The sequence below is a fragment of the Chionomys nivalis genome, chromosome 20 (genome assembly GCF_950005125.1).
Source record: "Chionomys nivalis chromosome 20, mChiNiv1.1, whole genome shotgun sequence".
NCBI lineage: Eukaryota > Metazoa > Chordata > Mammalia > Rodentia > Cricetidae > Chionomys > Chionomys nivalis.
In genome coordinates, this window is record NC_080105.1 from 48,441,915 (window position 1) to 48,464,565 (window position 22,651).

Below are 22,651 nucleotides of genomic sequence, written 5' to 3' on the forward strand. Positions count from 1 at the left end.
CTCACAGCGTTGTCTGTGTCGTAAACAATGTTTTTGCCTTACTGCACCCAGTTGTACAACCCACGCCATTCAGAGGCCGAACACCTCTGCCTGGACGTCACAGTTCTCTTAACTACCTCTGTTTCATGTCCTTTATATGTGTGAATATTTTTGTGTTTGGGGGGTGTTGCAGGATAGAAAACCTGGGTCCTTGAGCATGCTAAGTTAGTGCTCTCCCATTTAGCTACAACTTTAGCCCAGACTTTTTCTTCTCAAACCAACTTGCAGCCTCCTTTGTAACAGCAGGATGCTTGTTCATCCCAGCCACCCAGAACCAAAATAATCACACAGGAACTGTATTATTTAAATCACTGCTTGGCCCATTAGCTCTAGCTTCTTATTGGCTAACTCTTACATATTATTTTAACCCATCTCCATTAATCTGTGCATTACCATGAAGTCGTGGTCTATCAACAAAGTTCCAGTCCCTGTCTCCAGGGGTGGCTTCATGGCTTCTTATTGACTCCGCCTCCTTTCTCCCATCATTCTGTTTTGTTTTCCCTGCCTAGCCCTGTTCCCCCATAGCTCTGTTATAGGACCAAAGCAGTTCCTTTATTAACCAATAATATTCACAGCATACAGAGGGGAATCCCACATCACTTCTTCACTGGGATTACTTCCAGGTTGCCTCATCACCTCTGTAGCCATGGACGACATTGAGTGTTCACTACTCAAGCTCCTACCCCTTGCTCACGACTCCAGCCTATTGCTCTCTACTGTCTGCAAACCAAGAAACCTTCTAGATTGCTTGAAATATTTTGTGGTTACCTAAACTTATCATTCAGAACATTCAGCCTGCTCTATAGGAAGTTCCACTTAAAGAGGTGGAGCCCCGTTTTGTGTCCCAGTGCTTCTCCCATGTGACACTGCCCACCTGATCTTAGCATCATCCATTTCTGGATGCTCGTAACACTAATGCACAGTGTATGGCCCTGGATCCCAGCCCCTGCTAAGCTCTGAAGTGACAACAGTGAACAAGACCCACAGATAGAATCTTTGTACCAATGGAAATTTTGCTGTATTTCCAAGAGGAGACACGATAGAGACAGAAAACAGACAGATGGGCAGGGGCATAGATTGTACGGTGCTCTATGAGCCACCAGGAAAATATTGGCATTACTTCCAAGTAGGGCGAGAAGGCTATGGAGATTTATACGGAGTAGCCTATGACCTAGGTCATGTTTAAATGCCTGCTCCAGTTGTCAGATGGGAAACAGCACATAAAGCAAAGGAAATGGGGCACAGAAATCAGCCAGGAAGGTGTTATTAGGGGAAGGAAAAGAAGGAACTGCACGTTAGGATGAAGGAGCCAGAGAAGATGGGGCAGAGCTGACGTTTGTGGGAGTCTTCACAAGAATTGTTCACAAGAGGGTGTGCAAATGCAAGAAAGGAAGCAACACTAACAAACAGACCTCTGTGTTGAGCTGCTGGATGGATGGCAGTGCCACACAGAGACAGGAGTTGGAGGAAGGCGTATAGAATCTGGGATAGGGGAAATCAATATTCTCTTGTAACCATGCAGGAGGCCTGTGGGATAACTACACTGTGTCTGGACTTAAGGTCAGGCTTGAGATAAAGATTTGCAGGTGTGTATACACATACATACATAAATACACACACACACACACACAGCTGGATTAAATGATTTTAAAGAGTCTGATAACAGATAAAGAACCGGCAACTGAGCAGTTGGCTCTATGATCCCTTCGTGCCCACTTAGGCAACGCTCTTTCTATAGACAAAAATGGCAGAAGGTCTCCTGAGCCTGGGCACACTTGAAGTTGGTTGTTACTTTTACACTTTCTAATTCCCTGGAGGCTGTCATGTTCTCCAACTAACCCCAGTACCGTGCAGCTACAGCAGAGGAATCCTAGACACTGCCAAAAGTGGCCTCTCCCCTTTCAGTCTCCAGTCATTCACAACAAGGTAGCTAAGAAGTTTCTCTTTTTGTTCCAAATGATCTTTCAAAATCCTGTCAAACTTTAAATATACACATTGAGGGTAAAATAGACACTTTCATGCAGAAAAAAAGTAGGATATTTTATTGTAACTTCTTATCTTGAACAACTTATATAAATACTACTATTACCAATCATAGTATAGCTTCCAGGAAAGCCTGGCCACACTTCCCTGCGCCACAACAGTGGAGGGCAGCTTCTTTCTTTACTCGTCAGAGCTGGTTTTCTTTTGCTGGAGAAAACACATCATTTTATTTATGAAAACACAATCTTGCTCCCTTCAGGTCATTTCTAATTCCTCATCATCCACGGGACCATTCATCCTAGGTGCATAGGAATTAGCAACACATGCAATGTTCGGACGTGCTGGCCGAAGGCATACGGTTCAGTTTATCTCATCTTTCCCTTCCTGCCTCTGTGTATATTAAAGCCAGTAGCTGGGAAGCAGGCTGGCTCACTCTTCACTGCCTCATGAGAGGGGCAAAAAGATTTGTGCTTGGATCTTTGCTGCGGCATGTACTTGTTCTGCCCTAGCTCACTACCTGACACTATTGTTCAACCCATGCAACAATGCTGTGCCATCTAGAATTCTCTTCCTTGGAATTTGGGAACATGTCTGTCCTTGGGCTAGTATTTGTGGCTCATATGTAAATAAGCCAGGTCCCCATGAGGCTGAAGGTGGTAGGAACTGATGTTAGGTTCAGCTTCTACTCAGGGGCTCTGACATGGTTCTACTCCTCCTGAGTCTAAACTTTAATGACCTTGAATGAAAGACACCTTCAACCCACAATCATAATTGCTTAAGGTCAAATCCCTAGTGTATAGAAAAGAGAGAGAGAGAGAGATGGATTGACTGACAGGTGCCTCCAACTTGGTTTTTCTTCTGATAAAAAATTTCATCTTTGTCTCTTTCTCTCCTGCCTCCCTTCCCCCGCCTTTCGCCTGCCCCGCATCTCTGTCTTCCTTTTCTCTCCTTTTCCTCTCTTCTGTAGGATATACACGATCTCCTTCTCCTAACAGAGAACTCCGTTATGCCTTCTTTAAGCGCTAGTCAGTACCTGCACACAAGACTTCTTTCCCAACTACTATAGAATATCCCGTTTGGATCAAACACCATAATCCTGAGGTAGAGTATCTGTGTGGTTATTTTGGTAGTCTGGGCAGCTGGGAAACAACTTATACCTGCTGTCCAAATTCAAAAACAACGGGGACATCTCATCTTTTATTTTTCTTAGTAAGACAATACATAGATGCAGAGACCAATCACAACTGATACATCTACAATGCCATTCTTTTTGCTAAGGGAGCACTGCATGATATGGGGTGAAAGGATTCTAAGAGCCAGAGGATCAGGGAGTTTGCTGTGAGATTTTGTCTTAAAAAGCTACAACCATAAAGTCTTACATGACTATGTGTATATATATATTATACATGTGTTATATGTAACAAGAACAACAAAAAGGAAGCCATGAATTTGACAGAAAGCAAGGGGGTATACAAGAAGGTTTGAAGAAAAGAAATGGAAGAAGGGATGATGCAATTATATTATAATCTCAAAAATAATAGAAAAATAAGATAAAACAAAATACAAAAAGAAATAGTCTAAATTGGACTTTAGAATCTGATTTGGAACTATGACTCGAGATCCCATTCTTCATGCATGATTCTGCATGAGGTGATTTATTTCTGTCTACCTCCAATTCTCTTTTTAGAGCAGTCTATCTGAGGACAGAGAATAAGGACATGAGTTATACTATGTTGGCTCTTCCCTTACAGGAAGCTGTCCCATGACATGAAAACTAGTCTAGAATCCAGGGCGTTGGGGTGCAAAGGAACCTGGGAAGTAGAAGAAAAACTTCCTACTCCTTCCAGCTGCTGATCTGAGGGAAGTCAGGGCAGGAATCTGGAGGCAGCAGCCAATGCAGAGGCCATGGAGGAGTGCTGCTAATTCATTTGTTACACTGGCTCACCCAGTCCACTTTCTAACACAACCCGGGACGACTGCCAAGTTATGGCACTATGGTGGTTTGAAAGAAAATGTCCACCAAAGTGAATGGTACTATTAGGAGGTGTGGCCTTGTTGAAAAAAGTATGTTACTGTGGCTGTGGACTTTAAGGTCTCAACTATGCTCAAGCCACATCCAGTGTGGCAGACTACTTCCTGATGCCTGTGAGTCAAGATGTAGGACTCTGGGCTCCTTCTCTAGCAGCATGTCTGCCTGTGTACAACCATGCCCCTCCATGATAATGAACTAAGCCTCTGAAAATGTAAGCCAGCCCAACTGACATGGTCACGGTGTCTTATCCTGGCAAGACAAAGCTGGACAGGAGTTGGCACCAGGAACTATGGTATTGCTGTGATAGGCCTGGCCATGCTTTTGTTTGAAGGCATATGGACCTTGGGACTGTGGATTAGAAAATCAGTTGAACACTCTAAGTACTGCTTAATGGGTCATCCTAGTAGGAATATGGAGCACAGAGTTGCTGAGTGTGGTTTGAACTGTGGGTGCCTAGCTCAAGAGGTTTCAGAGGAGAAGAATATTAAAATGTTGCCTAGAGACTGTCTTTGTGTTATTCTGGTGAAGAAAGTGGCTGCTTTTTGCCCCTGTCCAAAGAGTCTGCCTGAGACTAACGTGAAGAGTTTCGGATTAATTCTGTTGGCAGGGGAAATCTCAAAAGAGCCTAATATAGACACTGGTGTGTGGTTACTAGTGTTAACTCTGATGAAGATTTATAATTAAAAGGAGCACACTGAACAAGGTGATAAACAGATTAAGAATTGGAAGAAGGGGAGTGGTGACCTCAGGGTAGGTTCCCACCCAGCTAACACTCCAACTTGTGAAAAGGAATTTTTAAAAAGCTTAGAGTCCAGTATGGTGATGCAAACCTTTAATCCCAACACTCCAGAGGTGGAGGCTGGAGGATCTCTGAGTTTGAGACCTGCTTGTTCTACAGAGGAAGTTCTAGAATAGTCAGATTTAGGCAGTGAAGGAAACCATGTAATACAGAAAGCTGGTGAAGATAAAATCAAATGAGGGGCCATGTTCCAGCCTGAAATCAGAACTTGGCAGCTTTGGCCACATGGTTCTGGATTTAAGGACAGAAAAAGGGATTATGATATTTGCCTCTGAAACTAAGGAAAGCCACCGAGGACAGGCATGTGTCAGGGGTGTCCCTGAATAGAGGCGTAGAGAGGTCATTGCATGAAGCTGTGAAGTTGAAGCCTGAATTTCCTAAGAGACCCCAAGATGATGGAGAGCCAAGAGCTGTGGGACACTGGTCAAGGAAAGCTGCTAACAGGAAGTGGAACCAGCCCGGGAGAAAGAAATGAGTTTCAATCAACAAAGCTGAAAGGAGCTGAAGAATGCTTTAACATTAGCATAGAGATGCAGAGTTTGGAGTTTGCCCAGCTGGTTTTCAGTCTTGCTTTGGCCCACTATTTCCTCACCATGCTCCCTTCTCTACGTTTTCGAATGATGATATATGTCCTGGGCCACTATATGTTGGAAATGTGATGTGCTTTTTTATTTTGATTTTACAGGGGATTACAGTTAAGAAATTACATTAATCTCAGAAGAGACTTTGAACTTTAGACTTTCAAGTAAGTTTGAGGTTGTTATAGACTATGGGGACTTCTGAGGTTGGACTAAATGCATTTTTGCATTATGATATAGTTACAAGCCTATGGGAGCCAGGGAGTAGAATGTGGTGGTTTCAAAGAAAATGTCTTCCAAGGGAGTGGCACCATCAGGAGGTGTGGCCTTGTTGAAGTAGGTGTGACCTCATTGGAAGAAGTATGCCACTGTGAGGGGTAGACTTTGAGATCTCATATATGTTCAAGGCACACCCAGTATGACAGACCGCTTGCTTTTGCCTGTGAGTTGAGACTTAGGACTTTCTGTTCATTCTCCAGCACCATTTCTGCCTGCATACTGCCAACTTCTTGTGATAATGGACTAAACCTAGGAAAATGTAAGCCAGCCCAATTAAATGTTTTTCCTTTGTAAGTATTGCTATATGGTCAGGCAGTGGTAGCTCATGCCTTTAATCCTAGCACTCGGGAGGCAGAGGCAGGTGGATCTCTATGAATCTGAGGCCAGCCTGGTCTAATAGAGCTATTTCCAGGACAGCTAGGACTATTACACAGAAAAACCCTGTCTTGAAAACCACAAAAAAAAAAACCTGTTTTTTTGTGTTTTTTTTGTCATCATGTCTCCTCACAACAATAGAAACCTTAACTAGGATAAGCACAACACAACCCACAATGAGCTAGACCCTTACACGTCAGTCATTCAGCAAGAAAATGCTCCATCTGCTTGCATTTTCTCCATTGACATTCCTCTTCCGAGGTAAGTATAGCGTCATAAAACACGAACAATCACACACTTCTCATTCTCCCTCTAAAATGGCCACGTGGGTGGGCCATGAGTTCAGTTCATCTGCAAACTTGAAATGTTTGTGAACACATCAACCTTGAAAAAGTCTAGCACATACAACTATGATGGTGAGAAGGACTGGAAACACATAGAAGATCACGTCTGAGCTGTGCTTCTCACTTCTCTGTGGATTCAGAGCTCACTGAAGCAGGTGCCGTGTCTTTTAACTTGCCTGGCCTGAACCTGGGAAAGCCAAGCCAGTCCCAGCCACCCCTGCCTCCTCTTTCCGGCATCTCTAAAAAATGCAGTGATGGTTTGTAAATTTCTGTCTTAGGCCCCTCCCATCTTCACCACTTACAGCCTCCTGGTATTTGGCATTTGCACACTTCCCCGTGCAATTATCCCTAGCTGCAATTTCTATGGCAAAGTAGGCAAAAGCACATTTTCTCCCTCTGTGGCTATAATTTTGACGATTACCCAGCAGGTATACATAGGGACAAGGCTATCACTTTGAAAGAAGAAAGCAATCCTCTGAAATTGCATCAAAGGCAAACTCAGAGCTACAGTGCTTAAAAAAAAATCCACCAATAGTAAGGTCAGAATTACAATGCCAATCTAGAATGCTATCCCTGATAGTCATTGACTTTCATAATCAAATAGACTGCTGGTCTCCACCCTGATTAAACAGCTAAGGAAAGGAAGACTGTTGATTATCGAACATCCATGGTGGGCACAGGATGAGATATTTTAATGAAAAGATCAAGAATAGATGTACTCCAAGATTAAAAAACAAAACTACCCACTTCGGGAGCAGAGGCTCCACATTAGACCCGTCAAACAGCTCTTGTTAGGATGGCTCGTGCCCACCCCTGTGCTTTCATCTGTACACTGCACCTTACATGGTCACTTACTGGCTCCTTAAATGACATGAGAGAAAGCGTTATCAGCATAAAGAAAATGAATAATTAAAGTGATTCTCAACAGAAATTCACCAGATAAACGTCCCTAATCACCATTCTTTGATCACAAATGTCACCCATCCTTAATGGAATCACTCAGGCAGCTTTCTTACCAGGGAAGGATCCTATTAGGTGCTGCAATTTAAGTCCTCATGCATAATCAATGAGAGATTTTCAAAGACTATCCAGAAAATAGGAATTTATGAGTGAAGGAGGTAGTGTCTTTTGGCAAAGGCTTTGAAGTCAGATGTGGATGGTTTCCTAGGAACAACACGACAGCGCCGTCTTGGTGCCAACATGCCAACATCTGGTCCACAACTGACGCCCCTTTCTACTCAGAACGACCACCACTCAGCTTCTCATCTCTGACCCCAGGCTCCAAAAGCTTCATTATCTAGAACCTGTCTTTGTAGGTATAATGTCATGTTTTCGTACACAGTAGGTACGTAATAACTCTTGATCAGTTCAGTGACTCTCCCATGGCAATGGCTCAGACAGCTCAGCAACCAATTGCTATCCCAGCAAGGCCACCAGCACACTCAACTGCGGTTCGAATGTCACCAGGAACTGGAAGGTTTCCTTTCGACATTGTAACACTTGAGTCTTTGGAAATTTAGGCAGTGGCTTGAACGCAGAGCCCGAGAGCAGCAAGCTCACTTACTGATCTGTGATTCTTTGAGGTGATTTAGAATGCAGTGTACAGTAATATATCATTTAATATGGAGAGCAGACCCAACCAATGGGTGTTTGGGGGCTGTCTCGCTGACAATCTCAAGATCACTCACCCGCAGATACAAATCTCTTAATCTGCTGTGGAAATAGTACTTTGTGTCCATAAGGATGACAAGCTAGCTCCTCTTTACTGGACTAAATTTGCTATATCTGCTTTCTCCACTTGAGCATATGAGGAAAAGTCAGAACCGAACTTGAGAAACTTATGTTGATGTTTTTCCGTGGTTGGTTGATGAGTTTACTTACTTCCTGTCACCTTTGAGGGGACTCTAGTGATGGAGGTGGCTTTCTTTCTCTCTCTCAACTCCCTTCCAGGGGACGCTCAGCTCTACTCTCTGGATTCCTATCTGGCATGGGATCCAAGTGTAGGGTACCCAGTTCCAAGATTAAACAATAGAAAACGGTATGACTCCTTTTGAAACCTGTTATGGAAGCTGCTGGAAAATTTCAAACTCCCCTACTCAGCTTTCTGGAACAGGAGCTATGCTGACCCAAACCAAAAGACCCATCAGTGTAGAGGCTTAAAGTATTCATTCTGACATAGACATACAGGGACAATTAGATACTGATTTAGTAAGCCAGCTGCTTATAAAACCCTGAACTCTCCACTGGGTTTATCTCCTTTAACTCTGGAAAGGAATATCAAAAATTAGATCTATTATTTGAACTTTATCAAGGAAATAAAATCAGAATTTTTAAAGTTATCTATTTAAGGCATTCCTAAGATCTTCCTGTTAGGACAGAAAAAGTTCAACGGTGACAGGTTTAGAATAAAAGAGTAAAGTCACACGCCATCCTGCTGGGCAGCTTTTGAAGAAAGGGCTCTTATATAAGGAGGGAAAAGACAGGAGCTCGCGGAGAACACAATAGCATCAGAGGCTATGGATACAACAGTGAACTAATTGTGCCCTGGGGCTTGAAAAAAAATCACCATTTCTGGAAGCTAACCTTATATATTTTGATTTTGATTTGACTACACAGCATGAAGTGGGCTGTAACTCAAAAAGCTGTAGAAAAATAATCCATGTTTTCTCCTTCCTATGAAAGGCCACTGAGGCTGAGACTGTATATGATACTGCCCTGACATGTACATAAGTTGATATTGACTGAAGGCCGGAGTTCTGCCACCTCTGACTTTCCTGCTCATGATAGACAATGGACTAGATTAGCCCCAATGAGAACAAACCCTTCCCAATGCCTGTTTCTAAGCTAAATAAATAGCAATAGCTAATGTCAGAAGTGTCTTCCTCATTCAGGATGTTTGATTTTGTTTTGTTTATTTAACAAAAAACAAAAACAAACAAACAAAAGAACAAACCTCTTCCAATTCTGGACAATACACATTTCCAAATGTAACCAATCAACAATAGGAATTTTGCATAAAAATATCCAAGTAGACCAAGGATATATCTTTAATGATGAAATAAAGATTGAAGAGGGGGGTGGGGTGGGAATGAGTGTCACAGAATTAGAATGGTAAAGAAACTCCACCAGGGATCTCAAAGATAATGGGGGAATGCTATTCAACAAAGACATGGTCAACTCTGTTTCCTTCAGTTTCGAGGCTACAGTCCATAGTGTCTGTAGGGTAATGTGCCAACTGAGAATGACTGACTAAATAAAGCTGAAAAAATTCAAGAAATGTGTCTTTAAATTTTATTTATCGTGTGTGTGTGTGTGTTCATGCCACAGCACCTGGGTAGAAGTCAGAGGTAACTTTGTGGTGTTGGTTCTTTTCTACAACCTTTAGACAGTGTCCGGGGATCACACCCAAGTCAGACTTGCGTTGCCAGCACTCACCCACTGAGCCACCTCACTACCCTGCAAAACTGATCACCTGATAGTTGAGTGAGGTAGGATGTAGGGTATTCTTCTCTATGCTGTGAACACGTTTCTCCCATTGGTTGATGAATAAAGCTGTTTTGGCTAATGGCCAGGCAGGAAATCCAAATATAGATAGGAAGAGAAAGCAGGTGGTCAGGAAGACACTATGTAGCTGCAGAAGGAGTAACATGCCAGGGCATCACCAGTAACCCACAGCCATGTGGCAATACACAGATTAGTAGAAATTGGTTAATTTAGTTGTAAGAGCTGGTCAGTAATATGCCTAAGTCATTTGCCAAACAATTACGATGAATAGTAAGCCTCTGAATAGGCAGAGAGAAACTTGCCTGGTGGGAGTGGGCAGGACAGAGAAAAGTCTCCATTTACAGAGGTAGAAGGTCAAGAGAAAAGAAACCAGGTAATAAAGACCACAGTGAGAATGCTATGAAAACATTTTTCCCCCTCTGGCAGTTCTGAGGATCACCTTCAGGTGATCACAAATTATAAGCAAGCACTCTACCACTGAGCCTCACCACTGATCACAGGAAACCTTCCTTATGAATGGTGCAGAATAAAATTCCAAATTAGAAACTAGTATATAACATAAGTCCAAGCCCACAAGAAGTTCAGTGTAGGCGGCTTTGGGGTGGGCGCAGGTCAGGCTCGTTTTCCTACCACCTGATAACGTCAGTTGAAGTTCTTCACTGTGTGTGGACTGTGTCTCCTGTGGAAACCACAAATCTGAATATTACCTCAGCCCAACTCAATACTCATCTACCACTTCTCAAGGCTCATTTTGAATAATGTTTAGATAACAGTTTTAATAATTAATTCTTTCTTGGGAGAAAATATTCCATGACAATTACTGCCACAATATTTATTATTGTTGATTTTGATCTTGAAATTTAATCCTTACCATAGTCAGGATGAGAGAGTGTGCATGCATGTGTGTGTGTGTGTGTGTGTGTGTGTGTGTGTGTATATATATATATATATATATATGCATGCATGTGTGTGTTTTAAGGCAGGGTCTCATGTATCTTAAGCCTCAAACACTACTGAAACTCACTATGTATCTGAGGCTAATGACTTTGAGCTCCTGATCACCCACCAGCCTCCTCCTTGAAGTCAATAATGATAAACATTTCTCTAATCTGTTGCTTTCCACAGATGGGCAAGCTAAACCCAAGGAAGGTGCTCAGTTACACACTCAGAGACACACAGTTGGTGGATGGCAACGTCAGGGCCACTCTCATCCCCCTCTTTGCCATGTGTCATTCCACGGCAACCTCTGCTAATAGTTCCAACCCAGGCGGCCATTCCTTGGCTGGGATCCCAGCAGCAAAGAGTATCCCTTGTGCTTGTGTGATCTTGAGCTTACTTATATGATTACTTGGGTTCTCGTTGTAATGGTTGGCATTACTTTCAAAAATATTTTTACTTACTGTTGTGTACTTCTTAAACCATTCACTGCCATTCTGAATTCTAAAGCGCTTCAAGAAAATATATATCATGTTTGAAAATTAGTCTAAACAAGCATTCAAGCACTTGAGAAATAGATATAGCAGAAATGAGTAGCATAAACCTTTGTCAGGAGAATTCATGCCAGTTAGGGAAAACTACAGAAAGAACAATGGATGGCACCAGTAAAGTCTTCTTCAAAGTACAGATGAATTCAGAAACTACTGCTCATTTTGGGTTGGGTTGATACTTGCATCTCATTTTTAATCAACTGAAGTATCTAAGTAATGACAACTTTAATGTCCTATACTTCTAGGTAATATAATGTTCTGAGGCCTGGAGTGTTCCCTGCGCTCAAATTTAAGTACATTAAAGGGGAATTATTCATTAGTGTATGGTATATACTCAAGGCTTCTAAATTTCATTTTACTCATTTGTACTAATTGACAGATTAGATCCCCTGGAAGCAATGAAGAATCGACTAATAGGCAATTGCTTTATATGTCAGTGTGGGCATTTGCATTTCTGAGTCTTTAGTCTCATTAGATGGCTAACATTTCTCTGGCTGTTTAACAATGGAGAAAGAATTGACTATTTGGGCTATTGATGATATTTTCCAAAAATGGGAGAGACTACATTCATGTTCCTGACCCCCACAGATGCAGAGAGTGGTTCACTAAGAGATATGCTTACTGAAATGATGGGCAGACAGCTTGACTCTTGCTCCTTGTCTCTGCCAAGCAATTATTTTTAAGACCCTGAATATGTTGTCTAACTTCTCTGAGATTTGGTTCCCTAACCTACGCAATAGAGATGTTGCCATCTGGTTGGATGCTGTGCAGTCCATGAACAATGCCTATATTGACATTTCTCATGCCACTCTACACCCAAATTCCACTCAGTTATCAGTCATGGCATCATCATCAACATCATTGTCCTTGAGCAGAAACAAAGTGGGTGTTTGCCTAGAAAATGGCAACCTGAGGGTTATATGTAGATCAAGGCTAGTGGGTTCCGTGTATTGTATTAGTTTGAAGTCACCATTAAAAACCATCACAAGCTGAATGGCTTAAAGAAGCAAAAATGGACTCTCACTGTGGTGTTTTGAATAAAAATGACCCCCATATGTTCATATATTTAAACACTTGGTTCCCAGTTGATAGAATTGTTTGGGGAGAATTAGGATATATGACCTTGTTGGAGGAAGTGTGTAACGAGCAGTTGGATTTGAGGTTTTAAAGCCCACACCATTCCCAGTTAAATGTCTCCTTCTGGTAGATCAGAAGTAAGCTCTCAGATACTGCTTTAGTGCCATGCCCCCCTGCCTGCTGCTATGGTGCCCACCATGATGGTCATGGAATCACTCTTTGAGACTGTAAGTCCCAATAAACTCTTCCTTCTATATGTTGTCTAGGTCACCACGAGAACAACACAGTGTCAGAAGGTAACCCTGCCTACCAAGGTTATCTCTAGAAAAATCAAACTAGAAAATAAGCAAGTTTCATTACTTTAATATCTGACAGAATATACCTCAAAACTGGGTTATATCATACTGCTTACAGGAATAACTCATCAAAAGAATATTACAATTTTGAATATATAGACATCAAATGGAATTATACTCAATTTCATGAGGCTAAGGTTACTTGATGTAAAGTCAGAGATTAACTCTAATCTGGTAATAATGTGTGATTTCAATACCTTGCTCTCACCAATAAAAATATATTAACAAAAAACAAACAGAAGCATTAGAGTTAAATTACTTCATAAATCAAAATAACTTAATAGGCATAAACAGAATATTTGATCCAAATGCCACAGAATACACATTCTGATCAACAGCTCATGGAATTTCCTCTAAAAGAAATCATATATTAAGCACACAAAGCAAGTCTTGACAAATACAGGAAAATTCAAATAATTGCTTATATTCTATCTGACCATAATGGAATAAAGATAGAAATCAACAGCAAGAAACCACATAAAATTCTCAAAGTCATAGAGTAAGCAATGCATGCAACATAAATTCCATCTCTAAGGCTCAGGGAGCATTTCAGAGGGTGGGGTGGAAATGTTGTAAGAGCCAGAAGATTAGGGAGTTTGCTGTGAGATTGTTTCTCCTATGAATGTCAGACGCTACACCCACAATGTCTCACCAACATGACTGCCTAACATGAGCTAAACCAGGATGACAGTAATTGACATGCCAGTGTGGACAAAAAAAATCCCACAAGACCTCAACCCTACACAAAGAAATTCCCATAACTACATAATGCTAAGAACAGGATAAATATTTTTTTCCCCAGGAAAGAGCACAGAGATTGGGTACCCAATATCAAATCGCACTGAAAACACACATGCAAGTTACATAATATGGACTGAGTTGGTTATGCTTGTGGACCTAACAATACATATGTTTATAGATACATCTGCATGTATGTGATAACAGTTAATGAAAACAGAGGTCATAAATTTGAAAGAAAATATGGAGGGTTGTATTGGAAGGTTGAAGGAAGGAAAAGAAAGGGGAAATTTATGGAATTATCTTGAAAAATATGAAAGGAATAAATTTTAAAAATGAAGATACAAATTATCAAGACTTATGGGATATAGTGAAAGAAACCCCGACTTCATAGCCACAACTGCCTACATTAAACACCAAACAAGTCTCAGATAAATAACTAAATAATGCAACCTAATGCCTTGGAAAAATGAGAACAAACTAAACTTCAAGGCAGTAAACACATGAAAAGGCTTATGATTAGGCAGAAATTAATGAGTAGAAACAAAAATTACAAAATTCAATGAAATGAAGAGCTGATTCATTGAAAAGATAATCAAGATTGCTACTCTGGGCAAAATAAACCAAAAGAAAGCAAAAAGACACAGATTAATACTACTGGAAATGAAATGTGAGAATTTAAAAAGGACATAAAAGGAATTCATAAAAGTACAATATATATTCCACTAAATTGGAAAATATAAAAATAATTTGTGATATACTATAGTGGTTCATTATTTGTATTTTAATAAATAAAGCTTGCCTGAAGATCAGAGGGCAAAGCAGTCACCCTAGGCATCCATACAGGCCAGGGAGTGGTGCTACACACCTTTAATCTCAGAATTTGGGAGACAGAAACAGATCTATGAGTTCAAGGCTACCCAGATCTACATAAAATCAATCCAGAAAGAGATCCAGGTGGTGGTCATTCACACCTTTGATCCCAGTGTATGGAAGTCACACACTTAATCCCAGCACTAGGCAGGTGGAAGACAGGCGAGATATGGCTGGGTGGAGAGAGAAATATAAAGGGGAGGAGATGGAAACTCGCTGGAGTGTGGAGTCTGAGAATTCACGGAGACAGGATCTTGCCTTTTCCGTCTGAAGATTTGGTAGAGGTAAAAGGTCTCTCTAGTGGTTGGCTGCTTTTCTTTTCTGATCTTCAGGTTGAACCCCAATATCTGTCTCTGGATTTTTATTGTTTGTGCTACAATATTCTAGTCCCTTATGACTTACCAAAGATAAACTAAGATGAAATAAACAATGTAAACAGATCTATAGTAAGCAATGAGGTTAATATAGTAATTAAAATCACATAACCATAAAAAATGTCTTGTCTCAGAAGGATTAACTGAGTCAGGTCTTAAAGAAGAACTAACTCAAATCCTTCTCAAATTATTCTGTAAAATAGAAAAGAAAAGAATTCTTTCAAATTCATTTGAAAGCCACCATTACTCTGATACTCAAACCAGACATATACAACAAAATTAGAAAATAGTAGCTAAATTCCCATGAAAAACTTCTATCTCAGAGTTTCCATTGCTGTGAAGAGACACCATGACCATGGCAACTCTTACAAAGGAAAACATTTAACTGGGCAGGCTTACAGTTTCAGAGGTTTAGTTCATTATCATCATAGTGTGACATAGTGGCATATGAGAAGACATAGTGCTGGGGAAGTAGCTCAAAGTCCTATATCTTTACTCACAGACAACATGAAGTGGTCTCAGGCACAGAGACATGTCTTGAGTATCTATAAAACCTCAAAGCCTGCCTCTACAGTGACACACTTCCTCAACAATACCATACTTACTCCAACAAGGTCATGCCTTCTAATAGTGCCACTCCCTTTGGGGGGAGGCATTTTCTTTTAAACTACAATATCTATGCAAGAGTTATCATTACAATAAATATAAATAGATTTAAAGAACACAGAAAAGTTCATTCATCATGATCATGTTAACTTCACTGCAGAAATGCAGGAATGACTCAACGTAAGAGAATTAATAACTAGTATATTTCATAAATAAACCCAAGAACAGAAATCACTTAATAGTTACAACACAACACAGAAAAAGACTTTGACAAAAGTCCAACATCTCTTCATGATTAAAACTCTGAAGAGACTATGAATGAAGAAAACATTTCTCTATACAACTGAGTCTAAAAATGACAATCAAAGCAACATTATAGCAAATGAAATAAAATCTCAAAGCATTTCCACAGGAAGATGACAAAGGAGTCTCTCTATGGACTCTTGACCAGTATATAATGCTTGAAATCTTAGCTAAAGCAATAAGACAAGAAAGGACAATAAAACAGATTCAAGCAAGAAGAAAATGATGTGGTTCTTTACATGAGACCCTAAATACTCCACCAGGAAGCTCCTGGAGCTCATAAACAATTTTAGCAAAGTTGAAGGATACAAAGTTAACTCACGAAAGTGAGCTGCTTTCCCTAATGACAGACATCCCGAAAAAGAAGCCAGGAAAACCATCCCATTCACCACTGCCTCAACAACAAATACAAACAGCTAAAAACATTGGAATAAAATTAACCAAAAAAGTGAAAGAAAAGTTTAAGATACTGGTAAGGGCCACAAAGACGACACTGGGCTATGGAAAGACCTTTGATGCTCATGGGTTGGAAGTGTAATATTGGGAATATGGCATCCTGCCAAAAATCAATCTAGAGCTTCAAAGCAATCTCCAACAAAAATCTAATACCATACCTCACATAAATATAGAAAAATGATAAATTTATTGAGAATGTAAAAGGCCCTTCGACAGTCAAAGCAATCCTGCTGTAGGAAGAAGGTTGGAGGCATCACTGTACCTGATTTCAAGTTACACTATCATAGCGATAAAGCAGCATGGTACTGACACACTCAGACAAGCAGAACAGAACAGAAGACCAAGCCATAAGCCCACACACCTGATTTCTTGACAAAGATCAAAATTACATATGGAGGACAAGATAATATTCCAATGATACTATTTTTCATTTATTTTTTAAAATTTTCTTACATGTATAAATGTATCTGGGCCATATTCACTGTTCATTCCCAAGTGTGCTAGATCCCTGTCCTCTGTGTTTCTCTCCTTCTCCTCTCCTATTATCAACCAAGACCAATGACTACTGCTCATTCTGCATGGGTGTAGGGCATTCTCTGCAGCAAGGTCTGTCTCCTATACTTCCAAGGAACTCACTCTTCCTCCCTCTGTAGCCATCAACTGTCAAAAGGGATGGGGACTGTGTGCCCTTCCTCCATCCACACAAAGACACCATCTTCAGTAATGATGCTAGCGAAGCTGGATACCTATATGTAGAAGAGTATTGATTTATGGCGCTCACCACGCACAAAATACCAACTCCAGGAATTCAAAAACAATCATGAAAATGTCATAACGGAGCCCACTCCATTAGGTGCTCCCCTGTGGTTGTGATCAAGTACCATGACGAGGGAACATACAGAAGAAAGTTTGTTTTGGTTATGGTTACAGAGAGCTAGAATTCATAATGGCTGTGACAGCATCCAGGACCTTGAGTGGCAGCAGAAGCAAAAAGCTGACAACTCATGCCTTCAACAGCAAGCACAAAGCAGAGAGAGAATCGCAAGTAGGCGAGGCTTTTATTATCAATCAAACCTCATCCCCCAGTGATGGATGTCCTTCCTCCAGCAAGGCGTCATCACCTAACCTCCTCAAACAGTGCCATTAACTGGGCACCAAGTATTCAAATTCCTGAGACCATTTGGTCATTTCTCATTCAGATCATATACTTATTGTTATATATAATAAAGACATTTTTAAAAAAGCAAGAAATGTGTTGCAGTACAATGGAAAAGTCACAGAATCTCCTAAGCCACTTTATAGCAGTGCATATTTTATAAAATAGGCGAGATAGATAAGTTCATGGGAAAACAACTTAAATCTCCCAAAAGTGTGAAGCTCCAGAGCTAGATAGGTTTTTTACCAATGAGTTCTTTCTAAATAAGACCAGACCACCACTCACACATTCAAGGAACAAAAATAGAGGTAAAAAAAATCTTTAAATATATTTAATAATATCAGCATAACCCTTATAATGAAATTAAAAGCATTGCAAGAGAAATTAAGGCCCCAAACTGCCTCATTAATAAAGACACAAGCACATACACACTCACTCTCTCTTTCTCTCTCTCACACACACACAGCCCTTAAAATATTTTAGGATGTTCATTCCATAAATATATAAAATTAAAACATTGCAGGGAAATGAAGTTTCTGTAAAATGTATTGATATTTGAAAATCATGGACTGAAGTTTAATAGTTTATAAGTGAAAATTGAGGTATTAGGATCATAGCGGTAAAGTAAAAACATTTGATGAATGTCATCATCCAATCGTAAGAAAAACTACTAGCAGATTATGGAAGACAAACGAGTATCTCATTTTGATGTCTCACGTTATCTGAAGGTTTGTGAAATGAGAATGGAGGGCTATGGCTCCACTTGAGTCTGCAGTGCAGGGACGGATCTCCACTGCAGCGAGGCAGGCAGACAAGACGTGAGAAGAAGAAAGGAACTCTCACTGTTTGCGCATGATGGGGCTTTTGCACGGAAAACCCCCTATTTGCTGGAATTAGACTAAGTAAATTTAACAAAGCAACTGGATACAGGCTTGGGACATGACTGTTTACAGCTAAAATTTTAAATGATCTTGTTTATATTCTGGTCTCTAATTGTGACGTAAATCTTTCACCTTTTACAATGACCTAACGCCCTCCAAACCACAGGTCCTTAGGAGTAAATTTAAACAAATATGTGTGCACCTCCTGAAAGAGACCCAGGAAACCTTCCAGAAAGAGTCAGGTACAGCCAAAGAATGGTGTGCACCATGGATGGGGGCAGACACAAAGATGTACTGTTGCAAACAGTCTCAGGGAAATTTACAATTTGATTCTAAAATTTATGTAGAAACACAAAGGGTCAAAAATAATGAAAATGATCTTGAACAAAAATGCGAAAATTTTCACTACTAGCTATCAAAGCCTACAGAAGACAGTGTGCAATGGGATAAAGAAAGAGCAGCATTAGGGTGAAAAGTGTAGATTCAAGACAGGAACATAAAGACATGCCTGTAAACTGATTTATGAATTGGATTACTAAAATTCTCTTTTAAATAAATGATACTGAATCAACTAGTATTCATAGAGGCAAAATCTGAAAATTAACCTCTCTATCACACTTCGCAAAGAATTGACAACAAACGCCTACATCCATAAAGGAAAGCAACGTAAGATCAACATAGTAATGTGGAGATTTATCTTGATAACCTTGGGAGAGGCAGACAATCCCAACTCATACTCAAATAACTTAAGCTAGAATAGATTTGATGAGTTGGGCATCATTTAAAAATTAGAAAATTCTACAATTTGTTAAGAAAATGAGGATGTGGGAGTGTGGATTGGTTGAAGTGCTGTTTTGAATGTCCTAGATCATCATGACTCTGATACCCAGAACAAGGCAGGCAGGAGAGGAGAAAGGACTAGCAGGAGATAATGATATTACAAGGGAAATGAGGGGCTGGAGAGATGACTGAACAGCTAAGAGCACTTGCTTCTGTACAGGACCGGAGTTCAGTCCCAGCACCTACACCTGGCAGCTCATAACTTACTGCAACTCTAGCTCCAGGGCATCTGATATTCTCCCTCTGACTTCTGTGGGCACCTGTATGCTTGTGGCATGCATTATCACACACACACACACACACACACACACACGACAAATATAACTTTTAAAAAATAGTCAAAGCTTTTTTTTTAAGCAGGCAAAGAAACTAAAACATATATATTCATAAAAACCATGCATGCAAAGGGCAGACACATACATACATGCACACACATGCATACATGCAAAGATACCAAAGTTAAGCATGATGAACCAGAACAAACATCTAGGACAGCACCACTGAAATTACTTTGTTCATTTCCCCCATTTCCGTTTGCACAGAGGAACAGAGTTCTGCTTATCACACAGAAGACAGATGTGTGGGCGAATGGGAGTAGAAGACTCTCTCCTGATGTCATGCATATCCACTGAATCACAGGTGCAAAGTGCTTTTCATGTCACACGTGCCTACTGAATCATGTGTGCCAAGTGGCACCTCCTTGTGAAAAACAAATGCATCACAGAGCCTCTTTACTGGCATGTCCCTGGAAGCCCCATGTCTGTGAAACCATGACATGGAGTCATTAGAGGTAAGGACGGACCTTGCTGGGATCAGTCCTTGCTCTGCTATTGGTTGGTAACCTGGTGCTGGGAAAGTAACTTAACCTCTGAGTCCCAGCTTCCCCTGCAGGATAATGATTTAATGATGCTGTATGTAAAGTAGGTTTAGGAATGAAAAAATGAGATAATAAATGCTAAAATATCACAGAGTTCTGTATGTATTGATAGGGAGAGTGATAGATATATTCTTGGAGCTGCATTCAATGTCTACATTGTTATATGTAAATCACACTCCACTTAACGTCACTATTGCCCCTTTTTTATTTATTAAGAAGAATTAAAGCATGCGCCTAAAAGATTATAAATTTGCACAGATACTTTTGTGTCACCCTACACATCAGACACGGATTAACTAAAATGTATACAGTGCCTCTTCTATATTATTAATTGAAGAGAAGATGAAAAGCAATTACTTGGGGAACAGAAAGAGATAGTCAATACTATCAATCAAGGCAGAAGCTGTGTATATTCCACAAAGAACTGAGAATTTTCACTGTTGTTAAATTTTAAGACTTCTTTTGATATAAATCCTCTCTTGCGTAGATCACAGCAGAGTAAGCCTGGACTCTCAAGACTGTGGGATGATGAAGAGAAAACAATTCCCCTAATTATTTCAAGCTCACTCTGGGTCTGAACTTTCTCCCCTAAGGTTGGCCTCCTATGTCTTCCATGTCTAGTGTCTGCCTAGAGTGCTCTTGCTCACAGGAGAGCCTGGAAAACTGGTGCTCATGTTTTAACACCGCACACTCATTCCATCAGAGCTTCCTGGCTTAGTTAGGGTTTCTATTGCTATGATAAAATACCATGACTGAAAGCAACCTGGAAGGAAAGGGTTTATTTCACTTACACCTTCAGAAAAGGTCCATCACTGAGGGAAATCAGGACAGTAATTCAAGCGCAAGGCAGGGACCTGGCAACAGGAACTGAAGCAGAGGCCATGGATGGAGGCTGCTTACTGGCTTGCTCCTCATGGCTTGCTCAGCCTGTTTTCTTATACCATCTAGGACTATCTGCCCAGGGTTGAAACCACCTACATTGAACTGGGTCCTCCCTCACCAATCATTAAGAAAATGTCCCCACAGACTTATCTGCAGGCCAATCTTACAAAGGCATTTTTTCAATGGTTCCCTTGACTTGGATAACTCTACCTTGTGTTATAACAACAACAACAACAACAACAACAAAAACCTACCAAGGACCCTCTGAACATGCATGCAGATCCTTGCTGAGCACCAGAGATGAACTCTTCCTCATGCATGTATCATCTAAACCAACATCCTGAGAAAAATGGCCTCCCTCCTTCTCATTTCTCTGGTATCCTCATACTATTAGAGAATAACCTTCCTAGCTGGTTGTGGTTCCCTAAGAGAAAGACTTATGTTTACTTGCCTTTCCCCACACTACTGAGAGGCCTGTCACACCATGGCACTCAATAAATGTTTGCTAGATGACATTAATTATCCACAGGGCCTTAATACAGTCTGCTCTGACCAGTGAGTCTCTTCATGAATTATTTAGAAATGAAAACAACTGCATCCAGTTCAGTTCCCTCTTTTGCAGACATTCTTTGTTCCTTATCTCCTATTGTATGAGTGTTTTCTCCACAGCCTCAGGGGTTGCGCATGCACTGCTGGCCAGGCACTGGTGAGCCTGAAGCATGCAGGAAGGCAGGTGAGTTGACACCTGCCACCATTTCAGATTAAAAATCTGAGACTCTTCTGGGGAGAACAAATCACAGCAGGCACACACATATGCATATATGTACAAATATATGACTTAAATCTGAATTAAATATACCAGGGGATCTGATACATTTTTATAATAGTTGACAACATATACCCAGAATGGGAACTCACTAAGAAATATTCACGGTTTGACCACACAGCATAGTAATTTAGTCCAGCCTACAAATAGGAATCATACTGGCTACTAAGAAACACAGCATAGTTCTAACAGTCTCCTCAAGATCATAAAGCATGCCGAATTACTTTTGAAAAAAATCCCATTATTTGTGCCGAAGTGGGAGAAGCAGCTGTTCTTCCAGCAACGCTAGGCACATTTTGATGACTGGCTCAAGGAACATAAATGTCAAGGAGACTTTGGAGATAAGAGCATAAAATCCATATCCGTCTGCTTTTTTTTGAGATAAATAACAGTCTGGCTTTAATGATCTTGCAAAAAGAAGTCCATAGGAAGGACCAAGGAGTGGAAACAGAAAGAGTGGGTGGGAGCAGAGAAAGAGGAGGAACAGGAAAAGAGGGGAACAGGGAAAGATGGGGAACAGAGAAGAGGGGGAACAGGGATGGGGAAAGAGTAAGGACAGGAAAAGCATGGGAACAGGGATCCAGAAGGGGCGGGGATAGAGTGGAAACAGTACCTACTTGGTCTGATGTTTCGATCCCTGCAGGTGGGCATGGTACTGTTCTATGGAGTTGAGCGACACACTGCAGATAGTACATCGGTAAGTGCGCCTCAGACCTGTGGGCGACAGACAGACGTGGTTAGTTGCATCCCTGCCATCAGCCCTGATGAGGAATGAATCATATCATTCACGAAGGCACGTTCTGAGTTTCAGAGAAGACAGTGGGTCCCCTGTACCAAGGCCACTCCTGTCCTTCCCTCTAGAGCCCAGCCTCCAGACTCAGCGGAAGTGGGACTGTACAGGTGTTTAGAAGATGTCTGTCCTGTTTACAGATGGCTGAAAGGTAAGGTAAAAACAAATTACTTTGGACTCAAGATAAATGTTTTGG

At 40.8% G+C, this 22,651-nt stretch overlaps 1 protein-coding gene across 5 annotated transcripts in view; it reads right to left on the reverse strand.

Moving 5' to 3' along the window:
* Window positions 1-22,651, reverse strand: part of Zmat4 (zinc finger matrin-type 4) — a 349,005-nt gene that overhangs the window by 22,200 nt on the left and 304,154 nt on the right. For 4 of the 5 annotated variants that reach the window (XM_057752101.1, XM_057752098.1, XM_057752099.1 and 1 more), the window contains one exon: window positions 22,283-22,379. In XM_057752101.1, coding sequence (XP_057608084.1) covers window positions 22,283-22,379 — 97 coding nt within the window. Of the gene's footprint in view, window positions 1-22,278; window positions 22,380-22,651 lie in introns of all 5 variants that reach the window. The other variant, XM_057752100.1, reaches the window with a different exon arrangement.